We start from the raw sequence: 22,719 nt of genomic DNA, 5'->3' as shown, positions 1-22,719 counted from the left end.
ATATCAAGAAAAAGCTTGATCTTTGCTGCTATTTAATAAATCCTTGCAATTTTATGGACTTATTTAAATGCAGCTTTGTATCTTACTATTTTGAAAGAGAAAACAATGCAAGGAAACAAACGCATTCATTCTGACTAAAATTCGTTCTCTAGAGGAAAAATGACATACACCCTTGACAGCTTATTTACCAAACTCACTAAAGATTTATTGATTTATCAATCAGTGCCTTGAGCATTTGCTTCTCCCCAAGGGAAAATTAACAATTCCAGCTAACCTAATATATTCTATGTATAAACTAAGTGAATGCAAGAATCAATCCTGGCACAGTTTACAACATCCAGTTAAAAAATGCTGTCCCTTTTGGTGTATGTAAAATTGAAAGCTATACTAACTAAGAATAAAAGCTCATGTTGCTTACAAACATAAAAAAATACTTATTAAGACAGTACAATTGAACCCAAAAGACATTTTAAATCATTTAAATACACAGTGGGAGGCAAAAGCATTGGAAAATAAAAAATTGCATTATTTTGCTTCTAGATTAATACTAAGTACTACCACTATTAGTTGCAATACTGATATGCCTCAAAGCAGAAATATTTCAAAGATCTACAGATTCTTTTACTTCACCTGCAAAAGCATATGCCTAAAAATTCATTCCTGGTTTGGTGAAGTCAGAGCAACAGAAGCATTCCAAATGAAATGCTAGGAATATTTTGTCATTTAACAAAGAAAAAAAATGTTTCAACTCAAATCAAGTGTACTTTCATCAGTGGAAAAAAAATTAAAACTATGGCAGCAAAAGCAAAATGCAGTAAACCCAGGATTAGCTTTTCACTATGAAGATTAAAAGTATCCAAAATATATATAAAATAGAAGTTTGAAGTATATGGATATATATGAAGAATGGGGATAAGCCTCTTGAACCTTTACAGCACTCGATTACCACAGGGACCCAGAGAATGCCCCAAACTCTGCTACCTAAGTAAGGCTGTGAAGAACAGACACAGTGGTGTCATCTCTTGAAAACCAAGAACAACAATCCTACACAAAGGCACAAAAAACCCCAAGACCATACAATGTTTTCTCTATGCTAATGAGGGGATAGCTGCAGCTTCACTGTAGAAGCCTATCAACAGGATGCCTTGTTGTCACAATTACTTCTTCTCAGCAAGATACGTTCCATATGAACCTTAGAATCTGATGCATAAAACCAACCACGTATTTTTTACAACTTCATACACATAATTCTGTTTAACATTATTTTTATTTTAATACACAGAACTGAGGACTTTACTAAAAATTAAAAAGCGCACATTTAGAGAAAAATCCTCAAGACATGTCATGACCCCCCTCCCTTTTTAAAAATAGAACTGTGTAGGAAAATTGTCCACCAATCACAGTAAGAAACAGCAGGAATTATTGTAAAACACTGCCCTCTGGTGTTAAGTCAATTCTGAATTCTATTTTATATTTATGGATTCTCCACAACCACCCCTGCATTTTTTAAAATTCTTTTTTATTTTTTTACCTGAAAGAACCACCTCCAGGGTCATTCAGCTTGTTTTTCTGATTTGCAGAGACCTGAACACCAAAGCCCCCAGGACTTTTGCTGGCTTGTATTGTTGGTGCCTTCCCTACTGTGCCTGAAAAACACCAAGCAATGTTATTATGAGCTGTCTTAGACAATTTACATCAAAGAACCTTCTGTCCAGGAACTAAATTTAACTGTCTGTAAATTGCAAACAAAGGAAGTTATTATTATTTTTAAATATTACACTGCTGAAGAAGACCAATTTAAAATACAAAATTTGTATTAACATTACAGTTTGTTCAATATTTACAGAATACTGACAATTCCAAAACTGAAGACTGTTGGCCATAACTGGTTATGATACACATCATGGCTATAAGTGTGTTTGCAATTACCAGTGAACCATTTTTCTAGATAATCTGCACAGGATAAAGAAACAGAATTTGAAACATTCTGAACACAGATGCTTTAAATCACAGTCACTAAGGTATTAAGCATGTCTTTTACCTTTTTTTACATATAAATTGTTCTTTGTTGCAGTGAAGTATTTTCATAATTGAAAACATTGTTTTAAATATTTTAAAATGCTATCTTTTGCTTTCTTATTTTGAAAACAATTATTTAAAAGTAATTAATATCTGTATTTAGACTTTACAGGTGTATATATATATAAATAAAACTGGGCCTATTAAATGACCCAAAGAATGGTGGACTTCTTGTGACAGTAAACTAAAAAATTTATATTAATTCCTCTCCAACATTTGATATAATCTAGGCAAAAAATAATTACAAATTTATGTTGCTAATTAGTAAATGAACAAACCTGTATTATTACTATTAGAAACAATGTATCAGTGTGCAACTGAAAAGGCACGACAAATTAAACTTTTGGAATAAACTCTCATTTACTGCTTAAAAACATTTACTTGGTTTTTATTTTGTGTTTCCCTTAATTCCAACTCTCTTTTGGCACATGAAAATACTTAATTCATATGTCTACTTGACTTAAAAGATCTGACCTTTTTCTTCTATATCACTGAATTTTATTGAGCATTACATACACACAGTATTTGTGACTTTGAGAAGTACATGAAATTCCTTCCTGCACATATGTAGACTCAAGTACATATAAATGCATTATTTTTCTTCTAAAATTCTGAAACATATTCCCAACAAATCCATTTAAAAACACTACTTTGCTAAAACAAAAGTGGTGTCTTTGGGATAGTCCAGCATTGCTTTTTTATTATTTTGAATTCTTCATCAACTTCAATATTTGATCCTCAAGTGAAACTAACTTGACAGTGTTTGTTCAGTTCTTCAATCTGTATAAAAAAATTGTTGTGTGGAGACTCAACATTAGTAAATACAAAACAAGATTTAGAACTTCAGGCTCCAAGTCTGGAGAACAAAAAATATTTTGTCATGAGAATATTTAAGGTCCATGAGATGCCACCGATAGAAAGCATTAGCTCATGGACCACGCAATTAATTTATCTACTTCAGATAAAGTAATTGAGAGGCTTTCTACTAAGGGAATTGAAAGGAAGGAAAAAGAGTAGATCTCTACTTTCTAGGAGTTTAAGAGTGTTAACCGTGAAAATTATTGCAATGGCAAATTTAAGTAAACAGTGGCACTACTCCAGAACTAACATTATATTCCTTTAAAACTAGTATCAATGTTGGATTTTTTTTTTTCTACATATGATAGCTTTTGATCAAAAATGAAACCAAAAAATGTACAGCAATGGAGTAGTTAATTTTTTGGGCTCGGGAAAACAGTGTGTCCACACTGGATACATAAAACCCAAGTCTTTCAATCCATGTATATGTAATTCTACTCAAATGGGTCTGGGAAAGTAAATACAAGTTTTGAAATGACATACAAGCTTTCTGGTGTAAATCACAACTGTGCATGATTAAGCAGTTAGACACAAAACATGGCTAAAACATTAACTTATAATGCAATGCAGGGCATATTTTGAAAATTAGAATCACCGGTGGGCCCAGATATTTCATGGGATTGGTAATGACATACAGAGTCTTTCACCACTGAGCACTTGTTTGAAATTTTAAGTAGCATGATCTAGAAAAATAAGACCAAATTTAGTAGCTGAGAAATTCCTAGCTGTATTTCTGCACAGGTTAAACAGCTGCAGTGAATACTCTGGCTATTTTCTTTGGCTCAATTACCCCATCCACATGATGCAATTCACCTACTTATTATACTGATAAGTGCTTTGATAAAAGAGCGTGAATTTTTTTTTCAATAATTATAATGTTACCTCCCTTGTTGTGGAAGTAATTTTATATATACAGAAGTGCTTAAAGCCTCTCAACTTTATCTATACTAGTGCTTTAAAAAGCATTACAGTGGGTTCAGGTGAATGCATTAATATTAACATGAAGATACATTACACAGGAGATTCACTCCTATCTGAGAAGGAACATGCACCATCCCGTGGAAGTCAGCTCAGTTCTGGTATAACTATCTTAAAAAGCCACACTGCACAAAATTATACTACTATAATTTCATACAGAGACCACAGCCTATTCCAGCATCTTACCTCTTTCTACAGGAATACCCAGACCAGTATAAAATATTATACCGGTAGAAAATTTTAACAATATATCAAGATCAAAATAAACTGTTCCTTTGATTATACTCATCTGGCACTATGCCATAGGGGCATTTCTGAAAGGTGCCAGCACACAGGTAGACTTTTACCTAGATGTAGGCTGCAGGACAAGCAGTTTTACAATGGGATGTTTTCTAAATTTTTTTGTGTTTACTTTGTCTGTGTAATTACAACAATACAGTGGTGGGCTTCAACAAGGTTGTAAATAGGAATAAGCTCACTTGAAAACAGGGCTTTGCATGAATGGGCCTTAAGCCAAACTGCCAGTTAAGTTGTATTTCACTGGCTGATCAATGACTAGCATGAATAAATTCATATTCTGAATCCACTGTTTAAAAGATAGATGCCAGTATCACGCAAATTCTTGGCACACTGTTGACATTCACAACTTAAGAGGCTTGAACATGCAAAGATATTAAATCAGCCTTCACTCTCAGATACATTATTCAGAAGTGAAAGTTCATGCTATTAGATGCTGAATACCTTGCCTGCTCATACATTCAGAATACGAGTGTCAGTACTATCAAATAGGTACTTTTTATCACAAATAAATGCATTTCTTCCTAACCTGGAAAAACAGCCTACAGGATTACAGTGACAGCTTGGTCTCCGTGTCCATTTAACCTTTGGAGTCTCTGAAGAGAGCAGAGCAAGTACAACATCAACTGCTATTAAGTGTGATTATGGGAGGTTTTGATGCTTTTTGCAAGGAGAATAGAAAAGACCAAGCAATAAAGTAAAATAGGCACCAACTGCTTTTATGTGCATTTAAACTAGTTTGCTTTATGATCAATAGCTAAAGATTGTAAGCTCTGTATTTCATTACAAACCCTAAATAATCTAAATGCCCACACCCAAAAAGATACTCTCACACAATCAGGAAAAATTTAAAAAGGGGCCTAGCAGGTTCAGTGACGGAAAAAACTATATTAAACTAAACTTTTTACTAGTAAGTAAAAAGGCTTCAAGAACCCTCTAGAGAAGTGGGATGTATCAGCCAGACATTAATCCACCTGACAGATGAGGAAGTTGTGTACAAACCACACCTCCTGCTCCCCTGGCTAATCATGGCATGTCAGATTGCTGCAGTCTCTGACTTCACTGAAGAGTAAACATACTGGTAGGGGAAAAAACCTAACACGTGGGTCGAGAAATATCTGTAGGACTCCCACCTGGATCTCTGTAGCTGCAGAGACAGCAACTATCATGTTCTGTTTCAGGAGTGAGAATTAAAAGTAGGATGATTAAACTGAGGCAGCTTCTAGGCTTCAGTAAAAAATTAATTTCTTTCTTGGCCCAGGGTTAGAATTTAGGACAGCAAGAGGAAAGTTCCTGACTTCTTTCAGAACTTGCCAAGTAAAACTGCTGAATAAGGAACTAAGCATGCAAAAGTTTAGTCCTAAGGTTGTGTCAAAACACTTCACTGTCTGAAACACCTTGAAACTGCATAGTGAAAACATGCATTCCTCAGCCAGTAGGAAGTAAAAAAATAAATGTGAAGCCTGCCCATGTCAACACTGTAAGTCTTTCCCATGCTACTAGTTTGTAATTACAATGAAATTCATACAAAGGTAACAATCTCACTAAAAATTTAAACCCATACCTTGTGGTCTAATGGTCTGAGTTATTACCACTGGCATCCTAATCTGGGTAGTCTGGCAAGCAGGGTTTCGTTTCACAGTTTGAGCAGATGTTGACTGGATAATCTGCTATTATTAAAAAAAAGTATACTCATATTATACTCTTTATACACAAACACACACAACGTAAATATACTAATACCTGTTATTATTAATATAAGCATGTGGATCTCTAAAAGCACAACCAGCTAGTGACAAAAGTCATATTCATCTAATGCGTGTGGTTGTGTGTGTGTGTATATACCTATTTTGCCATTATACTTTAGAAAAATTAAATCAAATAATGTTTGACACAAATGGCATGTTACAACCTTCATCAAAAATATATTTCAAAATAGTAAGGTTAATATTAAAGTTTAGACTTTTGTCTTCAGAAATTCTACTAGGAAGAAAAGCATTTTTGTAGAAGCAAATACTGCAATAATTTTAGTGGTATTCACCTACAATCATTAGGCCTTTCTCCATGTATCTATTAAAATACATACTAAAAGTAAATTCTAAAATATAGATTCCAAAGTCAGATATACACAAGAAAGAAAATGTTTCATGGTGATCATATACTATTCAACTTTTAAATGTTAGTTGGATATCCTCACAGTTTCAATTACTACTAAGTCAAGTTCTGAAGTCCTTACCCAAAACTGAAATTGGGTTAGCAACTTAGAATTTGACCCATACACAAATCAAATCAATCAAAAAACCTGCAAGGGTCATGTCTAAGCAACAACAAAATGTATGTCTATGAAATCAGGGACAAGGGAGGCACAGATGTAAGACCAGAAGATTCAAAACGATGTGTGGGTGCCGCAGAGCTGGAAAAAAAAAAATCCAGAAATAAACTTTGAAAACAAAACACTGGCAATTAGCTGCAAATAAGATTACAACCACAACTTAGTCATGACAAGTTCAGAAGTTATGTACTCTTCACAGTGACACCTATACCACTCCCATTGCATTATGTGTCTGCTGTTTCTGAATGTCCCAGTGTCACAGCCACAGGATGCAGGATTCCCTCCCAGAAGACGCCCCGTGCCACAGCGCTGCAGAGCAGGCAGGAACCACTGCACTGGTGCTCAGCAGCAATGGGCACTGCTCTTACACAGTGTACCTAAAACCATAGTGAGCTGAATGATGAATGGCCAAAGCTCTGACTTTAAACTATGCTATGGAGAAAAGGAAAGGAGAAACAGTATTTTCAAATGGCATGTGAAAGCAGAGAATGAAGAATCGGAAATTGTTTCATCAGCTCCCAAACCAGAAAGAAGAAAGGTAAAAACTACAAAAATTAAAAGAGTGTATGAGGGAACAAGACCTGTAATGCAGTCTGGAGGAGAAAACAAATAAGGCTGTTCTGAAGTTACGAAATTGTATTCTGTATATTCTAAAATATCAAAGTTGCAAAGTCATAATAAACCTGTGGATGTAGAAGTATTAGCAACAGCTACCTTGCAGAAAGAGAAAAGGGAAAAAAAGATGAATGATTCAGCTTCAACAGTGAACACTGAAGGAAAATGCAGTGTTTGTACTAAGCACAGAAATGGAGCAAATGGATGTAAATTCACTTGCTCAAGACAGGCAGTGAGCAAACAGTGACACTCAGAGGGGGAAGAACAAAGGAACTACAATTCTTAAAAACAGAAAAGAAATAGAGGTGATAAGTGAAAATGAGGGAGAAAGTTAAATTTGACTACATCCTGATGCACAGGAAACAGTAACAAGGAGAAAGAGTAGGCCACAGGAGAGAGAAGAAAAAAATAAGACTGCATTGGTGTAAGAGGACAATCTTGCCACTTTCACAGTAATTTATGTTTGAGTTTTGAGAAAATAGTGAAGAACAGCAGCCATACCTTAACTGGCCAAAAGCCAGGACAAAAAGGAGCTGTGTGAGACCTGTGGATAGAATTACTGCCGGTATTACAGTAAGCAACTAGACAATTAGATTTTTGTTGTTGTTGTTGTTCTGAAGGCAAGCAACTTCTACAGTATAGAATCAAGTTCTGTTTCACTTAATTAATATTTTCATGTAAATGCCCTAAATAAAATGAGCCACCAACACCATTAAAGACAGCATTTAACTATTTAAATTATATTAATATCAGCAATGTTTTCTTTACTATCAAATACATTCAAAAGAAGTCCTTTAGCAAGTGTTGTGTGACTTCCAATATGTAAAAATGTTGAAAGTCCAGAAAATGATTGAGAAATGAATGTTTCCAACAGGCACAGGTAAATATTACCATCTTAAATTCCATACAGAAACTGATTATAGCAAGCATGTACTCTCTAAAAGGAACAACTGCACCTGATCTAAGAGCAGTGTTTTACACTAACTTAATACTAGTTTCTATATAAAATAGTAGCACTCTCTGGTCCTAATCTCAAGCCAAAAGGGGACAGTCATACCATGACAGGTGTGAATCTTCTACTGTGTACGTTATTGCATGACAAAGAACAGATTACAGATGTGAACATAGACCAGTAATTAAGAACACAAATGACCCATAAATACAGACTAAGAAAGAATTCAGCCAAAGCACACAAAATCTGTTAAAGTAGAAAGACTGATAACTTCTATTCTCAGGAGACACTAAATGAAAATGAATGCTACTATCCAGAAACCACTGACAGGTAAAGCCCTTTAGAACAATTAGATTAGAAAACACTGCTGAAGTTTCGAGGACAAGGATTTTGCAAGTTTCAACAATCTAGATGCTCCTTTGCCTATGCAGGTGCATGAGGTCCCAATGACAATGCTTACCCTTACTTGACAAGGGCTGCAAAATAAGCCTGACTCAATTTACATAAACTACATTTTGTAAAAAAAGCATCTGATCCAAGATATAAGCATATCAAATACAACTGTAAAAACTAAAGCAGAGGAAACAGAAGCTTCTGCAAAGAACGGGAAAAAATTGGAAAATATATCCTTTATCTAGCATTTTTTATCTCAATTATGTTTAAAAAAAGTATAGTGGAAGAAGGAAAGAAAGAAGCCACTTGTAAATGTACAAAATTCAGAATGGCTATAGTCTGATATGACATTTATCTTCACTCATGAGTAAACACTTGCTAACTCACTTGTGGCTATGCCACTTGTGATTTATCAGTCTACTCACTCCTGAAGATAAATGTCATATCAAACCTCAGCTATCATGTAATCTGGCAGCATTAACTTACAATGTTCATGCTCTTACAGGCCTAGAATTCATATTTACCACTGTTTACCATGCTGTAATAGTAACAGTTGCAATTCTTCAAAATCAGATAAGCAATTCTTTTTCCTCCCAAACAAAAATTAAAAACAGGATTTCTTTAAAACTCAGCATGTAGTTTTTAATATTAACATGATGACAATATTGTTCTCTTGAAAGTATGTTTTCAAAGAAGCAACGAAGAAAAATAAAACCAGTAGACACTGGATCACTTGTCCCACCTGCTCCTCCATTTATTATATGATTCTTCTTAAAGTATTTCTCCTGGTTTAACTTTGAAGGGTTTCAATAATGGCTTTTTGTTATTTCCTTTGGAGCCTGATCTACCATCTAACAATCTGTTTTACAGTAAGGATATTTAGCCAGATATCCTACCTAAATCCTACTTTTTAAATTATATCCTGTTACTGATATTTATACTGTCTTAGACCTCCCTAAAAAATTGATGTATTTTTATATTTAAACACTAAAAATATTTGTAAATGTTTTCTATGCTTCCCTATAGTCATTGTTTGACAAAGTCTGTCTGTGTGTTTAATTCTCTTAAGTTTTCTTTTTAGTCTTTGCTTTCAAGTCTGTCCTTTAATTATCATCTTTTGTTCTTGGCTTCCAAACAGCACTCATTGCCAATATCCTCCACATAGGTACATCCAATAAATTCTGAAAGTAAATGTCCATGGTAACAACCCAGAAAACTACTAGGCTGTTATTTCAAACCAGCATACAATTTGTCAAGTACAGGCTTGGTGCCTGGTAATGGATCCCAGATGCCTACTGCTCAACAGCCATTTTTATTTACATTTGATTGTACACCAAATTCCACGTCAGTGAATACATCTTTATTAATTCACAGAAATTACTCCTTTTATACAAATAGCCATCTTTTACTCTTCCATTTCTAAGCTGCCTTGCACACAGGACCTACAGAAAGTTATTTTCTGTGAGTCACTAAGATATGTACAATTTACAATCATTCAACAACAGAAAATTGCTGCCAGAAAAAGCTTCAGCAGAGAATTAAACAGTAAAACAGAACATCCCCATATAATATGTTTATTCTGACATTGCATCTTGTTTTCAAATTCCATTACTCTGTATCACCTTCTGGGACCTTCCAACCACTATGACAGTCCCTGGAAAAGTGTCAGTAAATGTTTTAGCAAAGACTATTCTAATGTCTTTGCTTACAATTCTAATTCTAATGTCATGTAACTTAAAAGATGTCAAAACCTCCCCTCTAGACACTGTGCAAAATGTCCTGCAGCAACAGTAGACCAGATGTATTTCTATGTATCTTTCCTAATCCTACAACTGCAGAAATCTTTATATTATATAATTAAATTTGTTTTAATTAAGATGGATTACTCTGGGTTTCTTTATCATTACTACTTAATAATTGGCTGCAACCTACAGGAGTACTTGCTCCTTGCAATGCAGTATCAACACATATTTAAAGTGCTAATCAATCTCCATTACTCCTCAATCTATTTACAACTTCAAAACATTCAATAAAAAGCATCTCTGTTATTTACAAAGCTTTTATCTGCTGTAATACCCATAACAAGACAGGTAATGTCTGCATCTATAAGTCTGTACAGAGCTTCTGCCCCCTAAGAATGACAGTTTAGCCAAACTTCGAATATTCCACTTGGAACAGTCAAAATAATCAATCACTCGCTTATCTCATTAGTGTCTCATCAATAAAATATTAGCCTAAGATTATTCCTCTTTTCCCCAGCTAGAAGCAGTTACCCAGGTTTAGAGCACAGCTTTTTCATAATTTTGGAACATGACTCCAATACTTTTACAAAACAGACAAATAAAATGGTCTCCTCTTTCATCTCCACTAACACTAGACATTTAATGCTAAAGTCTCCTTTTTGCAATCTACATTGCATGCTGACCAGTGTGCATAGAACTCCCATGTTGCAAGATACCTCAATAAAATTGCAAGAAGTATCACCACATCCAACCCTCTGTAAAACAGAAAAGTCAGAAGCAAGGAGAATCTAACAGATTTTCCACATTCCAAAAGAAACTAGACTCCTTTAAAACAGGCTGGTATGAAAGGATCTATATTTGAAAACAGGCTTGCCCTTCTGCAGCTGGACAGTTTGCAAAGCCAGCTGGAACTCTCTCCAGTGAGCTTCAGGCTTGGAAAATCTGGAGCTCAGCCAGTTCCTCCATCAGTGCTGGCCTCCCTTAGGGAAGCCAGCTGTAATCTTCCTCTTCCGGACAAGCCCCAGGCAAGATGGCCAGCAGCTCTCTGCAGTGCTCTGATTTTGGGGAGCTCTAAGAAGTGTGAAGAGTGTGATCAGTGTCACTACAGAAAAAGTCAATACTTCAAAAAATTACTACTGTGATAGGGAGATGCTGCTGGGTTGTCTGCTTGGCACTTGAGATGATGGTTGTTGTGGTATGTTAAGATTTTTATGCAGTAATTCTTACTGTCTAAAGTTGCTTTTGTCTGTATAGAATAGATTTGAGGGCCATTGGTTTATGCTTGGTTTATATAATGTTTGGTTCTATTAACTAGTCACATTACTGATAAATTGAAAGCAAATACAGAAAGCCAGTTCTGCAATAAATCAAATTCTCATTTTATTATGCATTCACTTCTCTCTAAATATCTTATAGAAAAGGAACAGGATTAAGCATAGTTTTGTTCTGTGCAGTTTGCTACCTTTTGGAAATGTAGCAGTCCTTTCAGGCACTCATTAAGATGAAAATCCAGTCCTAGACCTATGAGCTCCTCAGAGACAGAAAAGCAACTTATTTTGCCCATTGGTGTAATCTCCACAATATATTACTTTAGCTGTTTCCATCTTCCTCATGTTGCACAGGTAGGTTTAACAAGATGACAGAGTAACCTCACATTCTTAATCTCTACTCAGAGATTTAAAATATGTATCTCCCATTAATTTGGCTTCAACTCATTCAGAAAAACTTCATAAGAAAAATAAGCATAAAAGTAAGAATTCCTATGGACTTACTGACATTTTTTTCACAGAACTGTGTTGCTCAAAAAGTGGGGGTACAACCTGCCTAGTAGGCACAGTATATAAATTGGTTTGTGATGCACTGGAAAAAGCTGTGTTAGCTGGCAGTAGGTTAGCCCTAAGACTGTGATGTGAGATAAAGCTAGATTTACTGTCCATAAACATTTGTACTTGTAAGGAACCTGTCAGCTGCTGTCAGAAATTTGCTTTCACTGGGACAGATGATTTTTTTACACCTACTGCCTGTAATTTTAACCATTGCTCCCCCACTTTGAAGAACCAAATCTACTGTCAATTCAGTCTTACAAAACATGGATGAACCAAAAAGAAGGGACAAAAATCTAAGGAATACTTTTCTAAATAATACATCAGTCCAAAAGGGATAGGGAAAAGTCATTTCAGGAGAAAAAAAAACCAACAAAAGCAAAAACAATTGAAATGGCTGAACAGAAAGCATACAAGTTAACATGCATAACATCCAAACGTCCTGCATGTATTACAAAAGTCAGATTCAGCAGTCTTAGCATCTCAGATGTTCTTACACATTAAAACTATGCTACTAAAGGATGGTAAAATCATATTAATCTAATTTTTAAGTTTGTCATTTAACTGCTAGAAAGTATTTGTAAGTTCCAAAGGGCCCAAGATTCTTACTTTCTCAGATTGTGCACTGCTACTTTTGAATCAAAGCAAAATAAATATTTTCTCTCCGTGTACTCTACAAATTATTTATATCCTTTGTAATGCCTATAAACTCAAGGCAAGATCACCGTAAGGTTATGCATTATCACATGTGCTTTCCTGAATCCTGACAATATAGATTTTTAGCAGCTTGATACACCTGCTGGAACTTGTCAATTTGATTTTGAAACCTTAGTCAAGTAGTTTTACTCATACGTACACAGAAGCCATAAAGACACACTTTCAAATGAATGATGGTAATGTATATGTAAACTCAAAGCCTTGTAAAAATCCTAAGCATATTTTAATTACAACAGTAAACACACAACCAAAATCCTATGTAACAGTGGAATAAATTCAATACACTCTCACAGGATAACTGGCTGTATTGTTGCCTTACTTTGAAATTATGTGACTTTGAAATTAATGAGTCTAAAAACATAATACTTCAATATGCACAATGATAAATTTCAGTTAATAACAAAGCATGGCACTATTTCTAAACAAAGTATGTTGATAATGTACAGCTACATTCTATGAGATTTTAAAACTATGTGCAGAAGAATTTAAAATGAGCTAATTTTAATGCAGACTAATCTAAGCAAAGCAACATACCTAATGACATACTAAAAATTATACTCTTGCCTGTAAGTCTTGAAAAGCTTTCTGTTCCTTTGTAATTAACTCCAATTCCACTGTACTCATATAACAATCACTGTGTTCCTGATAAAAAAGCCAAGAGCATACTTCCTTAAATTTAAGCAATGGTAATAGTTATCTAAAACAACATTTGAGCACAAAAGTTGAACATATAATGAACTGCCTTAAAATGAGGTACTACTACATCTATGACAAAATATCATACCAGCATACAAACATTTCTCAAGATGCAATAAAAACATCAAAAATTGCTACTCAGTTTAAGAAATTCTCTTTTATACTACAGTACCTACCAGCTGAGAACTCGGATTTGACTGTACCACCTTAACCTGAGGAGGCTGCACTGTATTTGATACAGAGACTGTGCAAATGTTGTTTGGTTGCCTTATTCCTATTGTCTGCGTTGTGACAACAGAGGAAATGGTTCCAGAGGCAGATTGAGGTATAACTTGTGATAGCTTGGTTTGTTGTAGTGATTGCTGAGACGGCTGTCCTTGCAAAACTGAATGTTGACTATTCAGTAAAGATTGTCTCAATGCAGGTAGGCTTTTCTAAAAACAGAAAAAGGTTTATGAAATACCAAATTTAGCAGGTTGACAAAAAATATTTTTATATTTGCTGTAAACATAATTAAAATAATGCAAGTTTCTTTCCAATTGTACTGCCTATTTGTCAAAAAGAAATAAGACTGAACACATTTTGTTGGAGGGAAAGCTCTATATACATTTATAGTAAGTTTCAATTTGGATTTAGCAATCCTGTAGATTCTGATGTGCCCTAATTCCACTGTAGTGCTAAGATATAACACCCCCCTCCTCAAGACTATCTAGAACTTGTAGCTCAGGTCTTTGAAAGAGCAGAAGATGGAAAACGAAAACACAGAACCATAGGAATAACCCTACTCCCATTGCATACTAGAAGTAGACCGCACCAATTTACTTCTCCTGACATGCCTCCAGTACCTAGAACAAGATGATTTAACTGTTGATGCCCTACAGCAATAGCTGTTTACTCTATTATTACTGATCTAATGTATTCTGACTGGATAAGAAAAGCATACTATTGTATGCTTCATGTTCAGACCAGTTCAACCAAAAAATATAGTTCTAAAATGCTATACTGTACCTTCACGAATAAACTTTTTACTTTTTAAGTGGTAGTAGTGTTCTTTTGAAGTGCTCCCCCCAGGCAGCTGTAGAATGCAACAGTGTTTAGCCCAAGCTACAGTCCTTTCTAAACTTCTAATATTTATTTAAAAACTTAATGCCTCTTGCCAAGAAAGGACTTCAAAGGAAACAAGTTAAAACTTATCATGATGCTAGAAGTGACTGCAGTATAAGAGCAGGAAAAGGCATAAATAAGGGTTAACTTATAAAAACCAGAAGCATAGGGAGAGAGTTCTGAAGAGAAGTTGAAGGGAGAGAAGAAAATTTGCCCTAAATAGAAATTTTAGAATAGAAGAAAAATGCTTTTTAAATTATAGTTGTGGTTTTGCTGGGGCTTCATTAATCATGCTTTCTATGTATGTCTATAAATCTTGCATATGGAAGCTATTGTAGCTAATGTGGAAGAAGCAATTAAAAGCAAATATACTAACTACATATACTAACTGACAACCCAACAATAAATCTGGTTGGTACCACTTTATAACTTCTGTCACAGATTAGTTCCAGATTACAGGTAGGATCAGCTAACCAATTATTTAAACAGCATTATCCCATTTAATTTTTTGCAGTCGCCATTACACATGCAATGATAGTTATCAGCGACTCAAATGTAGATGACAAAAAGAATATGGACAAAGTTTATTAAATTACTTGAAACATTCTTATAGAAACAACTTACGAGTCTTCCAAATGTGCACGCTGTACTTTCCACAAGAAATGACCTACTACCACAGCAGAGTAGATTGTAACAGTAAAGGATCACTACAGAACAGACAATGGATGCTTTCCAAACTAGGGAGTGACAGCTTCTTTAATATAAATCTAATCAGTAAAATGTTCTAGATCAGGACTACTTAAGCAATAAACTCCACTCAGGTCTAGACAACAAACATTTTTCTTACACTCAAACACACACAACTTCTCCCTCCTGTAGGAAATTCCTATTTCTTATCAATCTCTCAACCTGTTGGGGAGCAGCCAGCTGCAGCCCACAGCCACAGTTCCCAACCACAAAAGCAGTGAGCAGGACCTGGCTGGCCAGACAGAAATAGAGCCTGCGCATAACTTCCAGCCAAGCAGATTTCAGCAGAATTTACAACATAAAGCAAAAAATGAGTGGGGTGCTCCTGCTCTAAATAAGCAAAGCTAATTTTACACTCTAAAACTATGTATTAACATTTGCATTGAAGCAAATTGATCTAAACAATATCCACATTACCTTAAGAAAAGGTACAAGATATGGCTGAGGAGATGATTTGAGTTCCGACTGAAGGCGGCCTGTAAATTCTTCTGGATCAATCTTTGCATCCTTCAGAGAAAGAAAGGATCACCATTAACAACTCAGTTCAGATGTTTTCTTGTTCTTTTTCCCCAGCTAACATATATATGTATATATGTCTAGCTAAATAGGCTACCCTATCAAGAACTTTGAAATCGGCAGTCTCGCAGCTCCTCTATACCTGTGAAGTTCTTCCATCAAAAACTAATCTTAATATATATAAATATGCCACTCAGAATTCAGGGAATTCCCTTGGGGGTGCAAAATTGAAGATAAGGTGAGATCCCAAATAGACTCAAGTAATTTCTTGGATTCCATTCTCTTGCTAACATTTACACAATGACTTTTTTAAAAATACTAAGAAAAAAATAGGTTTCTGGGTAACCTTACAAACTGTCAGCTCTTGTAATAAGAAAATAAATTAATTCCTAAACCAATTGTGAAGGTTCAATCTAACTTAGTAGAATATGTGTATGCATATATATAAAACTATGTATGTAAACCACAGGCATATATAAAAAGTATACATATAAGTACATATGGAAAATTTTCACCTATATAAATTCATGCGTATACAAGTATATATGCTCAAAAATGTACAGTTCTAAATATATGAAGTATATATTCAGTAGTTTATTCAGTAATTAATACAGAAAAACTCTACAACCCCAATGTATTTTATAATACAGCTGAAGTATATTTACAATCTCAGCTTGTAATAAAAACATTCATTAGCCTTCCCAGACAGATACAGAACAAAACCAAAACAAACATTCATAAATACATCTATGTGTCTCAGCACTTTTTAAAAAAAAATCATAAGTAGTTAACTTTGCATATTTAATTTTTCTTAGTTTTCAAAAGTTAAATCAAGTTTTTACTGGAACCATGGAATATTTTTGTAGTTTATCATACTTGATTAAAAGCCTTAGGCTTGTCTAAAATATGTCAATGAATTCAGAGAAATATATATCAACTACTTTTCAACACAAGTTCTTCATAGACTATATTTAATTTCCTTTAAAAAAATTTGACTATTTGCCTAGCTCCACTGTAACATCTGTCTGCAACACATTTATACTGTTCACTGAAATATGTGTTGCAGTGAAGACTGCAGTAAGTCTGACTTCTTTGGGGCCCAACAAATCTGTTGAGCTGAAACACATCTTTGCTTCTTGGAATCCACTTGCAGTTAAGCCTCCATCTGCAGAACCACTTGGGCTCAGCAGCTTAGCTTTACTTGTCATTCAGTCCTAGAAACTCTGAACTAAATTGTGGGGGCATATCTCAACATCCATTCTGTGGTTAAAACACTTCAGAGCTTCTCTCTGTTTCAGAAAAGACCAGGGATGGAGGAGAAGAAACAATGAATCCAAAAGGCATCCTATACTCTAATTTTCTAAATAAATTGCCAAAAACTTATCAATCAAAACAAGAGTGTTTTTGATGAATGCATGCTAAGTACTTTGTTGCATTTCCCCTTCTAGAAACTAAGAGAAAGCCACCCTTTAACAGATCTGTGAGGTATGCAACATACAGAATATTCTCAGTTTGGTGTACATTTGGTGCATTTTAGCCCAACTCCTTCCAATTTAATACAGAAAAAAATCAACATCAAAGCAATAATTTTTGGCATATGGAAATAAAAAACTTAATAGAAAACTGACAAAATAAAGATAGCTAAATATTTACCAACAAATCCTGAACCAGAGCTTTCACATTACGGGACGTTTCTGGAGACGGTGAATTATGAGAAGCAAGTTTTATAAGGGTAGCTAAAAAATTTTTACATTTTTTCACATTCTCTTGCATTTCCTGAAAAAGCCAAAGACAAGTATCAGACCCATGCTATTTTGCAATCAGTATCAATGCATGCTATGATCACTACAAATAGGGAAAGTGATAAAATTGTTCTAACTCAGGCAGAACATATTTGAAATACATCTGCTGCTATTTTACTATTTTTGCTAGTTACCTGACATTTTCTTCACTTATTTATGTAACTGAGCATCATCCATAACAAATAGTAAGAGAAAAAAATCAATGAAAGAAATATATATTAAATATTTTACAGCTGTTTTGATAAAAATAACCTTAAATATGAGAAGTAACACAATAACTTGTTGGAGATGTATTCTCCTACAAGATGCCCAATACACAATGTAAAATGTTCCCCAAGCTATCTTAATTTCTCAAATTATTGATTCGATATGTTTTTGTACAATGTAGCTAAAGCAGTAAAATCAAATCAGAAATAGTCTTCAAACATCTTATCTAATAGTTTCTTCCTTAGTAGGAAAAGATGCTTTATTTTTTCAAGCCATTATTTTTATACAGTATAATCACTCTGAGAAACAGAAATGTGTTTTGAGGCCCACCAATATAATAACGAAGTTCATAGACTGAAGGCCTGACTGTTCTGTCTACAGAATGCTTCTTCACATACATGGCAGAATGAGGAAAGCTGAACACAGAATTTGCATCCCATTTGACTGAAATGAGGGGAAGGAATTCATGTTTGTAAAGTATTTGTTCCATCACGGGAAGCGTGTTTGCATGAATAAGTTCTTTTGGCTGCTGAACAGACCTTAAAATTTCATAAAGTACTAATAAAACCAAGTACCTAGTATTTCAAAACCTACCTACCTGTGATACAACTGTAGTTCCAGGCACAGGAGAGCTTGGTATGACCTGGGGCTGTGCTGGTACTTGTGCTGTTGTATGAGGTGGAAGTGGCAGCCGAGGCTGACCCTGGTTTTGTGCTGAAGCTTGAGTTTGTCCAGCAGTAATTACTGCAGGCTGTTGAGAAGCTGATGTTCCAGTTGCTACTGTTGTCTTGAATAAATTTTGGGCATTCGTTGTAGCTACTGATACCTATTAAAAGTAATTCTTTTAATTATTTTACTCAACAATAAACGTCTTGAAAGCCTGTCAATAAAAACTTGTTTCCCTTCAAATACACTCTTGCTGAAAAAATAAAACCATTTACTTTATTTATTACAATCCTATTTTTGTCACCCCTTACTGAACAGTGCAATTCCTCATTTAAAGTTCCTCTTATTACAAAAATAAATGTACTACAAATAGATTATTTGCTATTATCCAGCCCCTTAGGTTCCCCACGATGCTGTGATTTCTGTAAATCAGCTTTGTATAAATTTGGCACTTCATATAAACAAGTCAGTTCCCAATGATCAGTGGTCATGTCATCAGATTTACAATTATCAATACCACAGTGACACCACAGCTACAGTGACAGCTCAGATTCAGGTGACAGAAATGTACTGATAAAGTTTCCTAACCTAATTTGAACCAAGCAGCAGAATACATGCTTCTGCACCAGTGCAAAGCTCCAGCAAACAAAACTGTCCTGGACCAAGCTGAGCTACACGCAAAGACTCTGTTGCACACTCCTCAACCTCCAAATGCTGAAAGTTCCTCAGGCTGCACAGAGTACCACATCACCACCCACCCACCATCCAGATCAGTTCTTGTACTTTTATCTGACCTAATAGGCCACCTCTCAAAGTGCCAAAACATCTCAGACACACCAAATGGGACTGCAGAAGCTAGAGAGCTCAGCCAGGCTGCATATCATGCTGAGAAGAAGCTACCAAGACCTCCCAGTGCAGCCTGACTGAAAATCTTTGCTCTGTCTTGGGCATAGATACAGAACAAGCTGACCCAGGCACTTGCACCACAGTTCCACAGGTGATGCCACAGTTCCTGCAGCAGTGGTGATCACACAGCAGACACCACAACTCTCAGCAGTGGACAAATGTAGCACAGCATGTCCACTCAGTGCTTGTGAGTCCAGCTGATGTAAAGTTTTTCTTTTTTAAAAAAAGCTTAAAACTGAATCTATACTACCTCCAAAGCTTTAATCATCCAGGCAACAGCAGAAAATAAGACTTAGCTATCACTCAGCACCTGCACAACAGTCTGACTATTAATTTCTGGGATTATGTTTGCAACAAAAGCAAACAAAACCATTAAAATTCACTTTTGAAAAAACATACAGTTAAAAACATCTTTTTCTTCAATCATATCTTGCTACTTATATCGTTACTACTTACTGTGGTATGGGAAAGAATAGAGCCTCCTGGAAGAGTTGCAGCAGACGTAGCAGTGACAGGAGTAGCAGTTGACTGAACAACTTTGGCTTGCACTGGAAGTCCCAGGCGGACAGTGGATGTGGCTACAGAAGTTGGTTGCTAACAAAGGAAAAGAAAGCATTTTAAATTTTTTTCCTCCTTATTAACTTGATCTAAAAAACTTTTGATTAATGAAGATTACATGAATAATCCTTATTAACATTTAAAAAAAAAACCAAACTGTTATGATGTTCTTAAACATATATTCACAAATAATGCAAAAATGAGCTTTCTTATGTTCAATGATGTATTTGTTGTGTGTTTCCTAAAAACTATTTCTCAAACAGGTATGTGGAAAAGATAAGAAAAAACAGGAAACAGGATGTGACCTTTAAAAAAAAAAAAAAAAAAAGTGATGTTACATTGAATTAGTTCAGTTCTAATATTTATATGTCTGTACTCATCAGTATTTAAGTTGATAATTGCCATAAAACATATTGGTCATTTTGGTATTTATTGGCCTTTCCTAATGCTTTTTCTTGACAGAAATTAATAGGAAGAGCAAAAAACTTTTTGCAGAATAATTTCAGGTTACATTATCTAGAAATTAACTTGCACAGAAATCTAAGCATCTTGACAATCTTTGCCATAGAACACACTCTTGTAACCACACTGTCTGGGATGCTAGGTGCAGATAAAGGAAAATGCCTGGCCTTTCACACAGTAGCATACTCTATAACTCAGTAAATTTGTCTCACGCAGCAAACATATGACTTGGTTTTTAATTGGGAGAGCAAGTTTGAAATCTCTTACCATCATATAAAAGGCTAAGATTTAGGAATAAAAAATGTCTCCAGGAAAGTTGTTTCATTCTACAGGAATGTAAATACCATTATGGAAGAAATACACCACATATGGCAATTATGACAAAAAGAGAACAACTCATAAATTGGGGGCCCACTGGTCTCTTATAACTTGCATTTATAAATATTTGCATTAAAACACATACTTAGAAAACACAAATTTTCTAATTTTTTTATTTTAAGTAATAAATCATGAACAATATTGTTTCTTGTAAGATAAAACTAACTTTCCTTGATTCACATTTTAAGTGACATCTGTCTCTGTAGTTAATATTTTCTAAAGAATGGGTTATTTTAACATTCTCTATTAAAGCCACCTAAAATAGTCCTTCAAAGAACAAATATACTTAAAAATTTCCAAAAGAAACAGAGGCCCAGACAGGCCTTCAAAGCCCCAAGCATTCCTTACCAATCAGTCCAGCAACATCATCCACTATATATCAATCTTCTGTACTTGGGAAAAAAGGAAAAGAAAAAAATATACCTCACATCTGAACAAAACCTTTTTTTTTGTTTGGATAGCTTTCAAGATTTTTAAAATCTTGACTAGAGATGTCTTCCACACTGAGACAGCCTAGGGGCAATAAACAGCATTATTAATACGTAGAATTGTCTGGTTTTTTGGAAGGAGGATCATACAAGCTTTTTCTGGTTTTCAATGCCATACCTCTTTTGTCCATTGTAAAGAAGATCACTTACTTCAAATTCATTAAGATACTGGTTGAATGGAACTATATTTACCTCGTGAATGTTTGCATTTAAAAACAAATACTGTGTAAACAAGTGTTTCCAGCCTAAAAATACTGCATGCCTGTATTATCTGCCCCCTTCATCACAGGAACGTAATTGAAAACAAAACTGCATTTAATTAAAAAATAGTATTTCAGTATTGTAACAGCATATTAATCAACTAAACATGCAATACATTCTGCACATGGTATTCCACCATGACCACTGCACAATATGAAAGCTAAATTCACCCTCAGCTTTAAAAATCAATAGTGACAAAAGCCTTTGATGCAACATGGCTGTAAAATCCATTGCTATGTTGGATGTGAAGAAAAAAACTTACTACCAAAGAACTGCAAACAATGTAATGCAACAGTTTACTCATGTGGCTCTAAAACTCATAAATGTTAAAAAACTAAGTACAAAATGAGTGGATGAGAAACGTAACAAGAAACTAGCCTGGAGAAATTTTTAAGTAATATTGAAATGATCTTCAAATGACAGCTACAAGTTGCCAGGAGATGCTACAAGGACTCCCAACAGAAATACTTCAAGAAGAACTGATAAAAACTATTTAGAAACAAACAGCTGTGTTTTCTATGAAAGTAAAGCTGTAAACAGATCTCATGAGTAATCCATCAAAAACTGAGAAAACAAAAACTATCAACATTACATAAAAAAATCATAACCCATTGTGTCAAGATTCTACAGAAACAATCTAAAAGAATTTATGATGTTATTTAAAGAAAAATTGCTAAGGTTTAGTATGATATTATTAAATTCCAAAATTATCAAGAGAGACTTGGAAAGGAATATATTTTCAGATGTAACTGTATATTTTTGATTAGACACATCACATACTTTTGCATTTCCTAAACATATGAAATTAATGTTTAAGAGACTTTTCCCCTGCTCTCAGACATTAATGGGAAGGAAACCAGAACACAAATGAAAATAGCACATACTCCCTTACCAATCTCCATGGGGACACTTGAGAATGCTTTATGTAGGCTTTGGTATATAGACTTGTGATGGTTCTGTCCACACAGAGAGGTTCGAAATTGTGAGTAGAGTACAGCACAGTGCTACTGTGAAAATAAGGGTTTCAAAATGGATCTCCCATTAGGATGTTCCAGTTCTGCCTCCACAAGTCATACAGATAATCATAAAAGCGTCTGTGTTGGAGGAGACCTTAAAGATCATCTAGTTCCAGTCCCCCTGCA

At 34.8% G+C, this 22,719-nt stretch overlaps 1 protein-coding gene across 2 annotated transcripts in view; it reads right to left on the bottom strand.

Moving 5' to 3' along the window:
* LOC139802008 (transcription initiation factor TFIID subunit 4-like) overlaps positions 1-22,719 on the bottom strand; it is a 131,490-nt gene that overhangs the window by 96,554 nt on the left and 12,217 nt on the right. The window contains exons 3-9 of one of the 2 annotated variants that reach the window (XM_071756733.1): positions 19,887-20,024; positions 18,457-18,684; positions 17,503-17,625; positions 15,751-15,840; positions 13,659-13,916; positions 5,777-5,882; positions 1,532-1,646 (exon numbers count right to left, since the gene is read on the bottom strand). In XM_071756733.1, coding sequence (XP_071612834.1) covers positions 1,532-1,646; positions 5,777-5,882; positions 13,659-13,916; positions 15,751-15,840; positions 17,503-17,625; positions 18,457-18,684; positions 19,887-20,024 — 1,058 coding nt within the window. The remainder of the gene's footprint in view (positions 1-1,531; positions 1,647-5,776; positions 5,883-13,658; positions 13,917-15,750; positions 15,841-17,502; positions 17,626-18,456; positions 18,685-19,886; positions 20,025-22,719) is intronic. The other variant, XM_071756734.1, reaches the window with a different exon arrangement.

This window comes from Heliangelus exortis, chromosome 13 (assembly GCF_036169615.1).
Source record: "Heliangelus exortis chromosome 13, bHelExo1.hap1, whole genome shotgun sequence".
Taxonomy (NCBI): domain Eukaryota; kingdom Metazoa; phylum Chordata; class Aves; order Apodiformes; family Trochilidae; genus Heliangelus; species Heliangelus exortis.
Note: the sequence above shows the minus strand (reverse complement) of the source record. Positions and strands in the feature narration are given on the sequence as shown.